The sequence below is a fragment of the Zootoca vivipara genome, chromosome 4, assembly GCF_963506605.1.
Source record: "Zootoca vivipara chromosome 4, rZooViv1.1, whole genome shotgun sequence".
Lineage (NCBI taxonomy): Eukaryota > Metazoa > Chordata > Lepidosauria > Squamata > Lacertidae > Zootoca > Zootoca vivipara.
The window spans coordinates 20496621-20514043 of record NC_083279.1 but is presented as its reverse complement, the minus strand read 5'-3'; the positions used below and the strand labels follow the sequence as shown (position 1 = coordinate 20514043).

The 17423-nt window shown below is 39.2% G+C and overlaps 1 protein-coding gene across 1 annotated transcript in view; it reads left to right on the top strand.

Moving 5' to 3' along the window:
- Positions 1-16640, top strand: part of NALCN (sodium leak channel, non-selective) — a 177166-nt gene extending 160526 nt beyond the window's left edge. Inside the window, 12 exon segments of the mRNA XM_060273369.1 lie at positions 173-304; positions 704-823; positions 1112-1180; positions 1867-2015; positions 2453-2546; positions 4006-4138; positions 5425-5540; positions 6247-6404; positions 7261-7411; positions 9380-9529; positions 10754-10871; positions 12266-16640. Of these exon segments, the coding sequence (XP_060129352.1) occupies positions 173-304; positions 704-823; positions 1112-1180; positions 1867-2015; positions 2453-2546; positions 4006-4138; positions 5425-5540; positions 6247-6404; positions 7261-7411; positions 9380-9529; positions 10754-10871; positions 12266-12459 (1584 nt within the window). The 3' untranslated portion in view covers positions 12460-16640.
- The last annotated feature ends 783 nt before the right edge of the window (positions 16641-17423 follow it).

The following is a 17423-nucleotide window of genomic DNA, read 5'->3' as shown; positions in this document are numbered from 1 at the left end:
ACTAACCCTGGCTACTAACCCTGGTGGTTATGTTCTTGCTGGAAACTGCAGCAAAGGAGAGTGCTGTTATGCTCAGTTCCTGCTTGCGGATTTTCCATAGGTATTCAGTTGGCCGTTGTGAGAATGGGATGCTGGACTAGATGGGCCTCTGGCCTGATCCAGCAGGCACTAGTGTTCTTTTAATAATTTAGAAATACTTTATAAAGCCCTGTTTCTTCTTTTATGTAAGTGGGATGATCAAGACCCCGTTACCGGTCCTTTAGCAGCAATGTCCGTCGTCTTCACCTTCATTTTTGTTCTTGAGGTAAGGTGATATATTTCACAATTTCTCCAGTCTACAACATTGCGTCTTTTGTCAGTTTTGCTTTTGGACATCATGCAACAGTTTTACTTTTCAATCTGTTCAGATTCATACTGATTTGCCAATAACCCCCCAGTTTGGGTATCGGTGACACTCAACTTGCGCAAGGGGTTACGTTCTGTGGATAGCATATAAACCAAAATCACATATAGGGTGGGATTGCCCCCCTTTCTGCCTCCTTTGCGGGGGATAATACATTTTTGCCAAACATATAAAGCTAAATGTACATGTTACATATGCTTAAGTTGTGAGTTACCTGTAGTGCAGAATTTTTGGGGTGTGGTGGGCATGATGAATGATGCCTCCCAGAAAAGTAATAACATATGCATTCCTCTCTTACAGGTTACCATGAAAATTATTGCTATGTCACCTGCTGGATTTTGGCAGAGCAGAAGAAATCGCTATGATCTCTTGGTGACATCTTTAGGAGTCATTTGGGTGATACTCCACTTTGCCCTAACTGTACGTTCCAGGAAACTGCTTTTTTTTTTGTCAGAACTGATCACATAGGACTATTGTAGTTTGTATATCTGAAATGTAATTCATGAGCTGCTTCGGTATTATTATTATTAATAATAATAATAATAATTACTATTTGTTCAAAAGAGGGGGGAAATACAAACTGATCACCCTGCTTTTCCCCAACCCAAAGATCAGATGTAATTAGATGTAAACAGTAATAGTCCTTAGTATTTTAACCTGCCATTTGAGTAGTACCAAGCAGAAACAACTTCTGTGTTTGAATTCCAGAATGCCTATACATACATGATGGGTGCATGCGTAATTGTCTTCAGGTTCTTCTCGATCTGTGGGAAACATGTGAGTAAAAGTGGCTTGTTTGTTTGGCTGCTCTATTCTTTTCAGTATGGTACTGAGGGTGGGGGGGTGACGAGATGGTAGGTGTACACACCACCCATGCCCACTGCCCTTGGTCCTGCCCCCCACCCCCGGGGTTCTGTCACTGCCCAATCCCGGTCCTGGCAAATAGCACAGTTCAGAAATTTGCAGTTCAGTTTGGGTACTAGAGACAGGAATAGCTTTGTTGGGAGGTCTGATGGCTGGAAAGAGGTCCCAGAAACTAGGGGCAGCAATCTGAGAGTAAAGAGCATGAAGGAGGAATGCAGAGTAGTCTTGCAGAAAGGAGCAAGAGATTGAGGAAAGGAAGGGTAAGCAGGAAGGTACCTTTGGAGGACTCAACACCATGGGTCAGAGAGCAAAGGGTTGCTGTGTGTCAATTCTAGACCCTAACGGTGCTGCTGTGCTTTGAACACTGCATATAAGTGGAAATATAATTGTATTGTTGCTGGAGCATTGTGACCAGGCAATCCTAGGGATACAATGAGGGTCAGGAAGCAGTAAATGGAAGGGGCTGGATGTCACATATAAGTGAAACTAACCAGCCAATTCATTGGCTACAGGTTTCTAATGCTACTCAGCTGTGTCACTGTTTTGCCCCATTTCTATTATTAAACGTTATTTTCCATTGCTTTCCTTATATCTTTTAGGTGACCCTGAAGATGCTGCTTCTGACAGTGGTTGTCAGCATGTACAAGAGCTTTTTCATCATAGTAGGGATGTTCCTGCTGTTACTTTGCTATGCTTTCGCAGGAGTAGTTTTATTTGGCACTGTAAAATATGGAGAGAACATCAACAGGTATGACATTTTTTACTCCACCAGAAAGTAAATGATATTGTGGCATTGCTGTGTTTGAGCGTGAATGTTTGTTGAGTTTCTCAAGAAATTTGATTCTGGGTTGGGTCTCAGAATCCATGCTTGTGCAGTCTAGTTATGGGCACACAAAATGCATGAAGCAGCTGTACTATGCTACTCCCATTCTATGTATAAGTACTCATGTTATTTCCTGTAGTAGAAATAATTTGCAGGCTGGGCTTCTGGAAATGAGAAGATCAGGTAGATTACTATATAGCAAGCACAATATAGCCTCTCACTATAATTAATAGTCGCCATGGAAAATGCTTCGGACTAGTTAAGTAAGGGAGAGGAGGAAAAGATCACAACATCTAATGTTTTTTAATGCTGAATTTCACTTGTCACACACTGAACAAATTTTTTTGTTTGTTTAAAAACAGGCATGCCAACTTTTCATCAGCTGGTAAGGCCATTACTGTACTCTTCAGAATAGTCACTGGGGAAGACTGGAACAAGATCATGCATGACTGCATGGTAAATTGAACACAATTATAAAACAAGACATAAATATTGAAACCACTGCATATCTAACAGCCTAGCTTTGTGACTTAACTGTGCTGTGCTTTTTTTTTAAAAAAAGCTACCATTCACACAAACATTCATGTATTTATTTGACATGTTATAGGAATAAATGCATAACCATTTAAGTCCATGGACAATGTCAACAAGTATGCATATATTTTGCTGTTCTAAATATCACCCACCATCTTTGTATTAATTGCTAGCAAGTGGGGGACTTTCTGAATATGTTGATTATATTGCTAACTGATAAACATTTGTTATCCTTTAAATCCAGTACTGGATCTGCTGCAATAAATGCCAAAACATTATTATCTCAGATGTGTGTAAATGCTAATGCACAGGACTGGTGCTGCTTTCATCTCAAACCACTAGCTCTCTTACAACTGCAAATCATATATAGATTAAGGTAGCCCCACTGTCTTGGGGCTTAGAACACAGGTTCTCTTTCTGCCACGATGCTGGTAATGTCTACAGTGAAAGGCTGACGTGAGTGGGCCTTATTATTTTGGTAAAAGGACTGCTAAAGGAGGGCATGGTAGATGTTTTTATTATTTATTAGATTCATATACCGCCCTTCATAAGATCTCTGGGCGGTTCACAGAATAAAATAGAGGATTAAAACAAGTAAATAAGTAAAACAAAACAGCAAAACAGTAAACCCCTCCCCTTTACCACAGACACATTTAAATGGCTGTAGAATATTAATCAGCCAAAGGTCAGGTTGAAGAGGAATGTATTTGCCCGGCACCTAAAAATATATAATGAAGGCGCCAGGCGAACTCTCTTAGGGAGAGCATTCCATAAGCAGGGAGCCACTACAGAAAAGGCCCCGTTCTTGTGTTGTCACCCTCCGGACCTCACGTGGAGGAGGCACGCGAAGAAGGGCCTCAGATGATGAAAGCAGCGTCTGGGACGGTTTATATGAGTAGAGGCAGTTTATTTAGTAAACCTATGAATATATAGATAGAAAAGATTGAGAGATGGCAGGAAGTTTAGGTTCTTCACCTTTGGCTGTGAGAAAAATAGGTTATGGTTTGATAGGGAGGCATGCAATGGACAGGGAGGGAGGGAGGGTTATGTACCCTGCATCAGGGCACCCCTTTCGCTGTTAAAAATGGAGGCCTTCATCACTCTTTCCACATTTTAGGGGCAGATCTTTTTTAAAACACACACACACACACACACAGATGTGCTGCTGTTGCATCCAGTTCAGCCCTCACTCTTGTCCTGACATACGCCTCAGAATGTTGTTACTATTGCTGCTCTTGCTGTCGTGTTAGTGCCATCGTTGTTCCCTAATTGTTTAAGTGTATGCTTATGCATATGTCAGTTACAGTAGTTGCAAAAGAAAAAAGAAAAGAATAAATCATATATATATCCCTTTGAATTAATTAATTAATTTCCTTTGAAGGTTCAACCTCCTTTTTGTACTCCAGATAACAGAACATACTGGAAGACAGATTGTGGAAACTATGCTGGTGCTCTTATGTATTTCTGTTCGTTTTATATCATCATTGCATACATAATGCTAAATTTGCTTGTGGGTAAGTCACAAATAGCCATTGCTGTATATGTTTCAAACATACTTATTATGTGCACTTTTTAAAACTTATATATATTTATAAATATATATATTTGTATATAATTTACCCTTCAGTCCCCCTGAGGGGACAAAACCATAAATAAAATAATTGAATTGTCAACATGACTGCAACGATCAGCTAACTGAAAAATTAAAAAAGTGGCATCAGTTTTGGACTGCAAAACAAAACCAATGAAACAACCCACAGAGACCTGACAGGAATTTCAGAAGCCTTCTGAACGTGAATCTGTTTTAAACAATTGTCCTGGTGGACCTCTCTAGGAAATTAAATTCCATAAAGAAGGCGCCATACACTGGAATACCTCACCTCAGCATATGGAGTATGCTTTTCTAAGTATTAGTACCGTATTTGCCCGAATATAAGCCCGCACCTGAATATAAGCCGCACCTTTAAAATTAGGCGGGGGAGAAAAAAAGAAAAAAGATCCCCGAATATAAGCCACTCCATTCCTCACTGCTCCTGGCTGCATACGGGGGGGGGGCACATTGCGTTGCCAATGGCCTTTCCCCTTCCTCGTTCTCTCCCTTCCCAACCTTGGGGGAGAGGACAGGGGACTACGCACGGGGAGGGCACCACTTTGCCGCGTTCCTGGAGCTGTTTGCCCCATGCTCCTGGCTGTGTAACGTAAGGTCACAAATATAAGCCACACTTTAACTTTTCACGGTCAGAATTGGGGGGGAAAGTGAGGCTTCTATTCAGGCCAATATGGTACTTAGAAGATCAGCATACCCAATTTTTGAAATCTCTCAATAAAACAACGAAGTCTTGTTTAACATTTGAAAAACTTAGGTGCCATTTCTTTTCGTATAAAGTTATTGGTTTAGCAATATAGGAGCAAATATGTTTTAGCATGTTTTAGTAAGAAAGCTGACTCATAAAAATATGTCTATTGGAAGACAAATTATTCCTACCTTCTATGTGCATATGAAAATAACACTGCAGAAGGCTTTTCAGTTTATTGAGTTGCCTTTATTGAGTTTGTTCAGTGTTCACGGAAGGCAGTAGAACACTCTCCATATTTAAGGTTGAAGCATATTAGATTCTAACTAATACTGTTAGATTGAGTTGTCTAAATAAAGGCAAGCCTATTAATATAAATATAGCATTTTGTACATTTTTGCCAACATCATGAATACAAGTGAATTCCTTAATGGACTATATACTTGTTTAATGCCCATGCCATTTTAAAGATCTTATACAGTGTTTAATGTTTCTGTTTTCCGTAGCTATCATTGTGGAAAATTTCTCGCTGTTTTATTCCACGGAGGAAGACCAGCTCTTAAGTTACAATGATCTTAGACATTTCCAAATTATATGGAACATGGTTGATGACAAAAGAGAGGTAATAATATAATTCACTATAATTCCACGAGTCTTATTTAGTTGCTGCTCTGTTAATTAACTGCTAGGAAGGAGAAATAAATGCGGTTTTCCAAAAGGGACTGCAATATTTTGCATTTCACTTTATAGGGAGTAATAGAGGAGTCCTTTCCAACATCAGTTTCTTTCAGTCTTTGTGCTCAAGCACAGTGGAACTTCAGAACTGTGAATGGACTTACTTCAGAGTCAGGGTACCTGTGGCCTTCAAAATATTGATGGACTACATTTGCATTATTCCTGACCATAGGGCATGCTGGTTGGAGCAAATGGGCCTTGGAATTTAGCAGCTTCTGGGAGGCCAAAGGTTGTCTATCCCTGACTTACACCTTTGACCTATAGGTCACTATCTACAAAAATGAACAGTTTGGCTAAATTCCTTCATGGGTCATATCCAACACTGGTGTCCCGATAGCGCAGCAGACATCCACTTAACGCAGTATAACTTTCTTCTTCTATCCTCTCTCCTGCATTTCCCTGTGCACCCTCAAAATCTGCTCCAGAGGGTTGGAGAACCCCCCTGGAAACAGATCTGAAGGACACATGGAGAGAGGAAAGAGAAGTTCTGTTGCACAAGCAGTGCTCCATGCACGCAGCATTAGCTATTTTGGTGACAGCTCATGAAGGTTTTGACCAGTACCAATAATGGAGAAGTTGTGCCTTCTTTTCAGGGAGTGATTCCCACCTTCCGAGTCAAGTTTTTGCTGAGGTTGCTACGTGGAAGGTTGGAGGTGGATCTGGACAAGGACAAACTTTTGTTCAAGCACATGTGCTATGAAATGGAAAGGCTGCATAATGGGGGAGATGTAACATTCCACGATGTACTGAGGTATGTCAGATGGCACACAAAATCAATTGTAGTTTAATTGCAGGTATTTTCTGTAAACTATAAAACAGAGTACCAATATCAGTGCTATTTTTTAGAAAAAGGGGTGCTGGAACTCCCATGTTCTCTTATAATGGCAATGGTGCCCACTTGAGAGGTGCCAGAACCGAGTTCCGGCTGGAAAAAAAGCCCTGAATACAATCCTTTTTATAGGGGTTATAGAAAATAATGAGGAGCATATCAGATTTTACTCAGTGCTGATTTTTCTAATGTGTATCTAGAAGTCCAATTCAAACTACTATATTCATCATATAATAACTGCAGCTTTCAGCTGTCTTTTTTGGCTGTGTGAACTTGACCTATAAAAAGAGTGTTTTATTATCAAGGCAGGCAAATTTAGCATATAACAATGTCCAGTTCCATGGAAGAAAGAACTTTCCCTGTTAAAAATACCCCAATCCAGGGAACTTCTGCATCATGATAAGAGCTGACACCAGTTTCGCAAGTCACAAAGTGGAGGAGGTAAGTCGGCACACCCCTCCCTCTCCTCATCTAAAAGCCAATCAGTGTCAGAGCAGAGAATGCTGATGCATATCTCCAGTGCAGGATTTGGGCAGCTTGCACAGTTGAACATACTTGTGTGCAGAAACCTGTTTTCATTGCACATGCACTTCTCTGTATCACTTTCACTGTATCATAATCCATGTATCCCCAGGTCATCAGATGACCCTTTAAGAGCAAAATAAACACCTTATTTTCAGAGGAAGTATATGATACATCTGCTAATATTTTCCTTTTATAAATAATATTATAACCAACCTCATTATTATTATCGTTTAATATTATAAATTTCTTCCAGCATGCTCTCCTACAGATCTGTTGACATCAGAAAAAGTCTTCAGCTGGAAGAACTGCTTGCCAGGGAACAATTGGAATACACCATAGAAGAAGAAGTAGCCAAACAGACTATCCGCATGTGGTTGAAGAAGTGCTTGAAGCGCATTAGAGCAGTAAGTTTAACTAGGAAAAAACAGAAAGCATGTAGCATACCCTTCCTTGTTGTGTAGAACATGCTACATTTTATTTTCATACTAGAGAGCTGTCAATTATTTGGAAAAATTATTCAAGCTTCTTAGCCTTCTCAGTCATGCAGTGCTTAAAATACGGGGATGCTATCTATCTATCTATCTATCTATCTATCTATCTATCTATCTATCTATCTATATCTATCTATCTATCTATCTATCTATCTATCTATCTATCTATCTATTTTTATGCCACAACCTCACTGGTGCTTTACATAATCAAAAAAGACACAAGGAGCCAATAATTAAGATGTGGACACTAGAGGAGAAAGAGGAAGGAAATGCAGATAACTATAACAGAAGGATGATGAGTGACAGCAGCCGTGTGTGATAGAATGTTGCGTGGAGATATGAATGATGGGTGGCAGGAGTTGGTTGAGAAAGTCAGAGTTAAAAGGAGTGAGGTGAAAATTGAGGACTATATGATCAGGGGGGGGGCATTGGTACATTGCTGTAAAGCTTGGAGTTTGGAGGGTCAGGAATATTAGGTTAGATTAGTAAATTACAAATATATTCTGGTCTGGAGTAATGGTGTTTTTGTTTAGTCGTGTCCAACTCTTCGTGACCCCATGGACCATAGTACATGTGCTATGAAATGGGGTAATGGTAGTTTATCAGATTCCCCCCCCACACACACACACATCTTGTAAATTATACAGTCAAGTAGATAAATGAAGAATCCTCTTGCTCTCTGTAAATCAGTGGATGGAGGCAGCAGGTTGTTTGGGAAACTATTAAGGAAAGTCTGGACAGCTGAGTGACTGACCCTAATGGCCTCCATGCACCCAAGTCCTTGTCAGGGACCGCTGCAACATTACCATAGCAATTAGTGGTGGCATCATATTTTGGAAATGGGGGTTTCAAAATACAGGCTCCCTCAGTTTAAAAATCTGCACACTATTATGAACCAGGCCAAACACTGCTCCAAGTTTTGACTTGTTTTATAATGACTTGGTAACAGCCCTCCATCTGTCCTAGAATCCCCTACTTCCCCTGCCTCTTTACCAAGTTGCAACTCAGGCAAGGAAAGCTGGTGATGGTTTCTATCTGCAGTGACGGTGTCTTGACATGCCTTTAAGCATGGATGGTCTGGGAAAAGAAGTTTTTTAATTCCTTCTCAGGCGTATTTTGTTTTTGTTGACGAAGATGATAGCTGAAACTACTGATCCCAAATACGTACTTGTAAAAAGAATGCTTTCTTTTATTTGAAATCTGGTGGAGAACCATTAAAAACTATGTTCTCTCCCAGTCTGGAAAAGGACATACCTCCATGGGGGGGGGGATTAGAGTTGTTTTCCAGATTTGTATTCATTGACGCTGAAAATACTTCACTTTCAAGTTGGTAAAGGAAAGGGGGAAATGTGCCCTCCTAAAAAAATTCTCTGATTTTGGACTTTGTTCCAATTCTTCCTATAACTCACAAACAAGCATAGAAAGCTTTATCTTTCCAGTTAGCGCAATAATGTTTAGGGTTGGATATATCCATTCTGCATTATTTTTTTGCACACAATGTCATTGATACATAAAAATGAAAGTGACATTTTGTAGTTATCTAAGGGAGTTTCCATTATCACTTTGTTAATCTTATCTAGTGTCTAATTTAAAAATCACTGAAACCAGTTAACTTCAATAGCCTCCAGATGAGTTCTATAAAAGCTTAGTTCTTCTCCCTGATCATTTTATTTTAAATGTCTCTTTCGATAGTCTCATAAAGCAGATTGAAATAAAATTTAATGGTGTAAGCAGCTTTATGAAAATGACTACAAAGGAAAAGTCCACTGTAACTGTGAAGAATATAAAGGGAATGTAGAGCAGACAAGAGCAAATCTCAATTTTTGAAGAATACTTGTTTGAAAAGATCCAATGATAATTATACTTATTATCTTTTTCTAGAAACAGCAGCAGTCATGCAGCATTATCCATAGTCTCCGAGAAAGTCAACAACAGGAGCTTAGCCGTTTCCTAAATCCACCAAGCATTGAGACAACACAACCAAGTGAAGACATGAATGCTAATAACCAGGATAACAGTACACAGCCTGAGGTACAGTTAGGCTCAGGTCCTCAACATGTTGGCCTAAGCCAGTGGGTTAAGATAAATCATGATTCTTCATGGTCTCTGTGCAGGCACAAATATGGGAAAATCTGTGCCTATGCAGAGCATCTTTGGAATATTCTAGAGCTTTTAGGGTGGCTGGATACACACATAAGCTTAAAGAAGAGTCACTTTGTGAAGAACATCGTTCTGCCTGGACACTGAGGTCCAGCGGCGAGGGTCTTCTGGCGGTTCCCTCGCTACGAGAAGCCAAGTTACAGGGAACCAGGCAGAGGGCCTTCTCGGTAGTGGCACCCACCCTGTGGAATGCCCTCCCACCAGAGGACAAAGAGAACAACAATTACCAGACCTTTAGAAGGCATCTCAAGGCAGCCCTGTTTAGGGAAGCTTTTAATGTTTGATGGATTTCTGTATTTTAATGTTTTGTTGGAAGCCGCCCAGAGTGGCTGGGGGAACCCGGCCAGATGGGCGGGGTATAAATAATAAATTATTATTATTATTATTATTATTATTATTATTATTATTATTATTATTATTGATATCCTGAGCTAAGAAAAGTAGGCCTATAGTTCTTCTTCATCTTTGTCCTTGTCTTCTCCTCCTCCTCCTCCTCCTCCCCCTCCTCCCCCTCCTCCTCCTTGCCTGTGGTTTCAGTTTTGCATTTTCCCAGTTCTACAGTCTTCACAATATGAAATGCCTGGGATCAGATCCAGCCATCCTTTACTTCATTGTTGTTTAGTCATTTAGTCATGTCTGACTCTTCGTGACCCCATGAACCAGAACACGCCAGGCACCCCTGTCTTCCACTGCCTCCCGCAGTTTTCAGACTCATGTTGGTAGCTTCGAGAACAGTGTCCAACCATCTCGTCTGTCATCCCCTTCTCCTTGTACCCTCCATCTTTCCCAACATCAGGGTCTTTTCCAGGGAGTCTTCTCTTCTCATGAGGTGGCCAAAGTATTGGAGCCTCATCTTCAGGATCTGTCCTTCCAGTGAGCACTTCCTTAAGAAACCTCATTAACCTACTGTAAACAGTGTCATAGTGACTGAGGTGGATACTCATTGTATCCTAAAATCTTCCCAGCTACCATGAGCATAATTATTTCTAGTGAATCAGAAACAAAATAAAGATCAGAAACAAAAAGGCCTTGCTTGTGTTCTTTAAAGCTTCAGATACTATGCACTTAAACACTGTGCTCTTTTGTTCTATTCAGACAAGTAGTCAACAACAGCTCCTTAGTCCAACGCTGTCTGACAGAGGTGGATATCGGCAAGACTCTACTGATGGTGGTAAACCTCAGCGGAAGTTTGGGCAATGGCGTTTGCCATCAGGTAGGTGAAGATTGTTATGAATGACACCAAAAAGAATTCTAAATGGAACCTGGAGCTCTATTTACGGATAAAACTCAGGAAATTGTCATAAGAGGGCATGCATCCTCACTGGAGGACTCTGCAGCAGTAGATTTCAGACTGACTACAGCTACACTAGAAACAGAAGAGAACAGCTATTCCACATTTCTCAAACAAGCTAGCCAAATCTCATGCTATAGGAGAAGAAAGGAAAATCATCAAGGTCTTTAAGACCGGGGTGGGGATGGGAGTAGAGAAAAGGATATAATTATTTCGTAACTCCAGATTCAGTGATCAGTAAGACAACAAATGTGATCCAAAGCCAACCACCATTATTATTCTGGAAAAAAATTATTGTTAGTATAATTCTATGCTGCATAGGATTCTGATGCAATTGAGGAAACACACACATACAGAGGTTCTAGATTCAGGTAGGTAGCCGTGTTGGTCTGACGTAGTTGAAATAAATTTAAAAAATTAAAAAATTGTCTACACTATCAGAAGAAGTGTGCATGCACACGAAAGTTTATACAGTACCCAGAACAAACTTAGTTTTTCAGTGTATCTGAAGAAGTGTGCATGCACATGAAAGCTTATGAACAAACTTAGTTGGTCTCTAAAGTGCTACTGGACATTATTTATTTATTTATTTATTTATTTATTTACTTATTTATTTACACACACATACAGAGGGTTTTTTTATTTGTTAAAAAAACACCTTCCACAACTTATTGGAGCCAACTGAAGCTCCTGGGTCAAAATATGCTGGAGTAAATCATTCAACAAAATGTATTTTAAGAAAAGTAGTTATGGAGTACCTCTTCCAATGGCGTCCCTAACAATGGAAGTCCATAGGGAAAGTAATAAGAGTGTGCAATATTTGGCCCTTTAAACACCAGAGCAATGTGGACCTGCATAAGCTTAGCCATATACATAGCTACTGCCTCTAAGATCAACAATAACTTAACTTAAGCTAAGCATGAGCTTCATTGCTGTTCTGGACTCATAAAGATTCTTAAGTGTGCCAAAGCTGCAAGTCTGGGCTGTTTTAAGTAGATCAGTTCAGTCTTAGGATGTTTTCTCGCACTTGGTATTAGTTGTTGCTTTTTTCACATTTGTAATGCTTTTGTACATGAAACCTAATCTAGTTGAAATAAATTGAAGGTTTAAAAATTGCTCTCTTTCCTCTTCTGTACTATATTAACAAGGTAGGATGCAAGGTAAATGCATTTACAACACAATGTAGTGTTCGAGCATCTCGAATGCATTTTTAATGTGAAAAGCTCTTGTTTTGTATGAAACCATCCCCACTACTCCAGATAACAGAGCAAGATGCATACTTGCAGTAGTAAGTAGTCTTCTGTTTAATTCCCTAGCTCCAAAGCCAATAAGCCATTCAGTGTCTTCAGTCAACTTACGGTTTGGTGGCCGTACAACTATGAAGTCTGTTGTGTGCAAGATGAATCCCATGTCAGACGTGGCTTCTTGTGGATCAGAAGTCAAGAAATGGTGGACAAGACAACTCACTGTGGAGAGTGATGAGAGTGGTGAAGACCTGCTTGATATATGATCAGAAAAAGATGCCATTTCAAATCACACTTATGCAACATTCCTTTGGAATTAAATCGTTTTCCTGGTTTTCAAATTGCCGTTCCTATTGACTGACCATTTATATCAAGAGAAGCCTTCAACTTGACAAGATATACGACTTACTTATTTTTTAATCCTTGTTTGATTATTAATGTAAGAGAAAACATCAAAAAAGGTAGTGTTCATAAAAAGCAAGGACAGTTTTGTTTGGTTTTTCCCTTAGACCCAAGAATCATTAGTTTAACTCCCGGATCTCAGCAGGGCTTTCTGTCTTTCAACAGCCCCTCTACATCACATCCCAAGCTGGTTTTGAGATATGGTGGGTCTTTAAAATTGGATTGATATTGCTTGGTCCAAATTGGGGGGGATTATAAACCAATAGCTGTTGTCGAAAAAATGGGCATGCAATTATGCCACAGTTCTTTACAATTCAAAAATATAGGTGATGACGGGAGGACTTTCTTTTGGTTGGTATGGGAGAAATTTGCTGTGAAACTCAAAAAATACCCCAAAGAAAATATTTGTATGGAAATGTTGTGTTATTGTTTCAGTACTTTGGAGCTTTCGTTTTAGACAGACAGGCAAACATAATTTATTCATAGTTTATTATGTGCTTTTGTTTATGGGTGCCAATTGGTTGATTTATTTTTCTTTGTTGACTGTGAGTGTTGTTTTTGTCTATAAACAAAATAGTTTGTAAGGAGGATGCTATTGGGGGGGAAATCAAGTCCTTACAGGGCATGTACAATTAAGGAAATAGACCTGATTGCAGCCAGTGTTTCATATTTGAGAAGTTTCACTCTATGCGTTCAGAGGACTTGTGGAAGTGTTGCTTCTGCCCTAGTCAACACTTAACCTAGCCTGGAAATGATCATCACATAGGGTACAATGTCATTGTTTTTGCTCTTTTTTTCTAGCCTTCTGCCTAACCAGTATTAATACTGATGAACAACCTCTAGAGGTGAACAGGGAATTCATTCTAAATGAAAGCATTTTTACAATATACAGATTTTGACTTGCAGATAGCTAGCTTTTTTAAAATATGCAAGATGTAGGATAGTTTCTTTTAGCATATCAGAAAATGACTAATTGGGTTTTATAATCGTTTTTAATTGTTACTGTGAAGAACTAAACACGAATGCACAGCTGTTCTGCCCTTCCACCTGCTGAATAGGTTTTGAGCACTGTATTCTCTATCAACATCCATCACTTCTTAAGATTGGGACAAGGACAGTTAAAGCCTGCATTTGGTTCATTGTCTCCTCTCTGTAGGTCCTTCTAAACAAGTGTTTATAGCTGTCTGAACTAAGGACTGGCTGTTTAAGGAAGAAGCTGGGATTCTCCTGTGTGCAGTCCTATGTGTTTTGATGTAAGATGCAGCACCCATACATCACTTGAAATACATCCAGAAAAGCAGCCTACTTACAAAAGTCTGGTTTTGTGCTTGATTACTCTTGCTTATAAAGTAAATAAGTTTTATTAAATAAATTAAATAACCTTATTGTTTAGATCAGTGGTTCCCATCCCCCCCCAATGGATCACTTGTTGCTTCTTTTGTTTTTTATATTGTTTTATTTTATTATTGTAATACAATAAAATATAAGAAATAAAAGAAGCAATTGAAATGCCATTAAACATCAATATCAAAAATTAATGTGAACATGCCATGGACCACTGGAATAAAGCTGGTGGGCCACAGACCACAGTTGGGAACCTCTGGTTTAGATAATTCACTGTGTAAAGGACATCACTGTTATATTTTTGAAGTATGTTAATCATGCAATGCTGACATATAAATTATGCCATTTATCAAGTTCCTTGTCCTTATGTACACTGGAAGTGTACATTTTTAATTTTTATAACAATGATACAAACTGTGTGTTTGGTAACGGGTTGGATGCAGACGACATGTTAGAGAAGCAAGACACTTGGCAGTTTTTAAAGTTCATTTTACCTGGATAAATGTGAAGTCTGTTGAATTAAAGATACCCTGTGTGTGGAGTGGCAGCAAACAGAACATGCAGGAGCAAATAATAATAATAATAATACTTAATAAACAAATTTATAAATTGTTTCATAGCACGAAGCCACTGAAGTGGTGTACAAGCTAAAAACTGAATAAAGCACAACTCTAAAAACAATAAAACCATCCCTGTAAATTAAATAAACAATGAAACAATTTCTGCAGATAACACTTCAGTATGCATCAAAATACCACACACAGATGCATAAGATACAGTAGCTCCAGGGGAGAGTTAAAGGTAGCAAAAACCTTCAAAAGAAGTCAGAGAGAGACTGGCCACTGATCTCTAACAGCTAAACCGAAAATGAGCAATCCCAGTAATGAGGATCCACCAACAGGGGGGAATGACCTGTCCAGGGGAAAGGAAGAAAAAGACAAATCAATCATTTTCCTGGATCTGGTTCTGTATTTGCAAAATTAATTTGCAAACAAGTTTATGAAGAACCTATTTTGGGTACTTCTGAAAGGCAACTCATCCAACCTCCATACAATTGCATATACAGTATAACCTCCATACAACTGCATATATAAAATTAAAATAGCCTGGTTTATAAATACAAAATGGATTGACTTGTGTTTGCACTGAGATAAGTATAATAGGTACTCCAAGATAAAAGTTTGCAAGGTGTTTTGGAGTGAACATCAAAACAATTTGCTAATACTACCAGCAAGTGGAATACTCCCTTGTATGTTTTGTTTAGCACTTTGTATGTTACTCAAGAAATACTGAGCACAAGTGTGCAGCATATAAGGGTTGGTTTAACATTTCAAACTTCAGTCATGTTCTTACTTCGTTTGGCATATTTTTGTAATGTCATAAAAGAAGAAGAAAATAATGCAATTTTCTGGCATTACTGAGGCTGTGATTATATGCTAACCTACCTAGAAGCCCCACCCAATATAGTGAGTCATACTTCCAAGCACACAAGAATTGGATTTCACTTAAAAGTAATCACTGAACCTCTTTCTCCAGTATAGCTGCATGTCATACAGGTAGCATGACCAAACAGTGATGAATAATAGCCATCTTATTACTTCTACAATACAATTAAATGTATTGTGAGAGGCAGGGGGGAATGGCAGGGTTCTGACACCTTCATAAAAACAACAGTCCTTTTAGGATTTTATATCTGTTTCCCAACCTCATCTACCTTGGGATATGGGACCTTTGCCACTACCATTATTTCCTATGGAAATTATGTTGCACTACCATGGCCTGGCCTGGATCTTCTGAGACGCACCAGAAACATAAGATTTCATGAATAAAACAGGAACTTTAACAACTTGGAAATTGTCCATGTTCCTTAGTAGCCTTATGGACAAAAACGGGGGGGGGGGGAAACCCAGCAACAATGAATGATAAGAGTTGTTTTGGGTTTTATTCCTGCTTTTGCTTTTAATGCAAAATATATATTTGAATCAATAGAAGGATTTCCATTCTCAATCTACCCTTTGGCCACATGTTATTTTAAATGCTATGGTCTTTAGCGCATTATGATGTACTCATCTGTGTGTGTATTTCACTGTTTAGATTAGGAAGAAGTCGAAGTCCCTATGATGTTGTTTCTTAAGTCTGTGCATTCTGTTGTTTAAACTAGATTGCAGCAAAGAGCTTCGGAAAATGTCACTCCGGTCATTTTTGAGGACAACATTTTGTCTTTTTCTTTTTTGTCTATTTGAACTTAAGGTCTGTACAAAAAAATAAAAATAAAAACCTAAGCTGACAGCAGGAGGGTTGTTGGGTTTATAAAATATGTTTTCTTGAACTTTCAATAACGTGCTGAATTGCAGAACCTTTCTGAGTTGTTTCTTAAGGCAAATGTTCTTTCTCAACCTCTGGCAAACATTAGCCCTTTGCCATATGGTGTCAAGAAAAGGCAGTTGCTTCCAGTGATGCCTTTCCTCACATTTTCATTCTTGATTCATTTGCTACAGATTATTCGCAGGTTCAAAGCAGTATTTCACAATTTTATTTTGTTAGTGCAGTTTGCCAGTCATTTGGGGTTTCCTTTTTCAGTCAACAGAGTCACCCAGTCCTACGGAATGTTCTGCCAACAGAGATTCATCAGGCACCTCCTGTTTAAACCTTTAAACACCTGCTGAAAACCTTTCTATGCCACCAAGAGTATTGCAGGTAATTTTTTAAAAAAATCGTCTTTCTGTAATGGTTAGTTGATTATCTCCAATTTTCAATTTTTACATGGTTTTTATTACATATAGATATTGTAAACCGCTTTAATGTTATTTATGATATATATAAACATTTAGGTAAATGAATGAATGAATGAAATATGTTATGAACCTCATGAAGCATAATGTGTAAAGGGGGCTCCAAATGCAGATGGGTAGATTAGCTACATTTTGGAGTTAGGCACATTGCCATCTAAAGAGGAGCTCCCTGCCCCATAAGAACATAAATCAAGAATATCAAACGGCAGCATAGTTTCCAGGGTACTCCTAATTGTTCTGTTGCAGCACCTACCAGCTGGCATGGCCACAAAGGAGGAGTACCAGATTATGATCCTGACAGTAACACAATGCAGCATCATTCCTAAATCCAGCAAACTCATTTTAGGCAACTCTTTGGGTTTGTGCTTTGCTCCTTGGCCTATAGCTGACTTCCTCCCATGTGTCCATCAGCTGAAACAGCAGCCCATCTCCATCTCTATACAGCAACCATCCTGCCCCATCTGCTGCAGTGCAGAGCTGGAATATTGTAAGCTACAGCAGGTTTGGAGGTGGGAAAACAGGAGATTGCACCTCTGTGGACAAAGCTGCACCTGCCATCTGCTGAGCATCTATTCAAAGTGCCGGAGGCCCCCACCTGGCTGGCTCCTGAGTCGGCAGCCTGACGATGCACTAAGCCTTTTAATTCTTCTCCAAACATCCTTCAAGCTCCTATGTCAGAAAATCATGCTGAC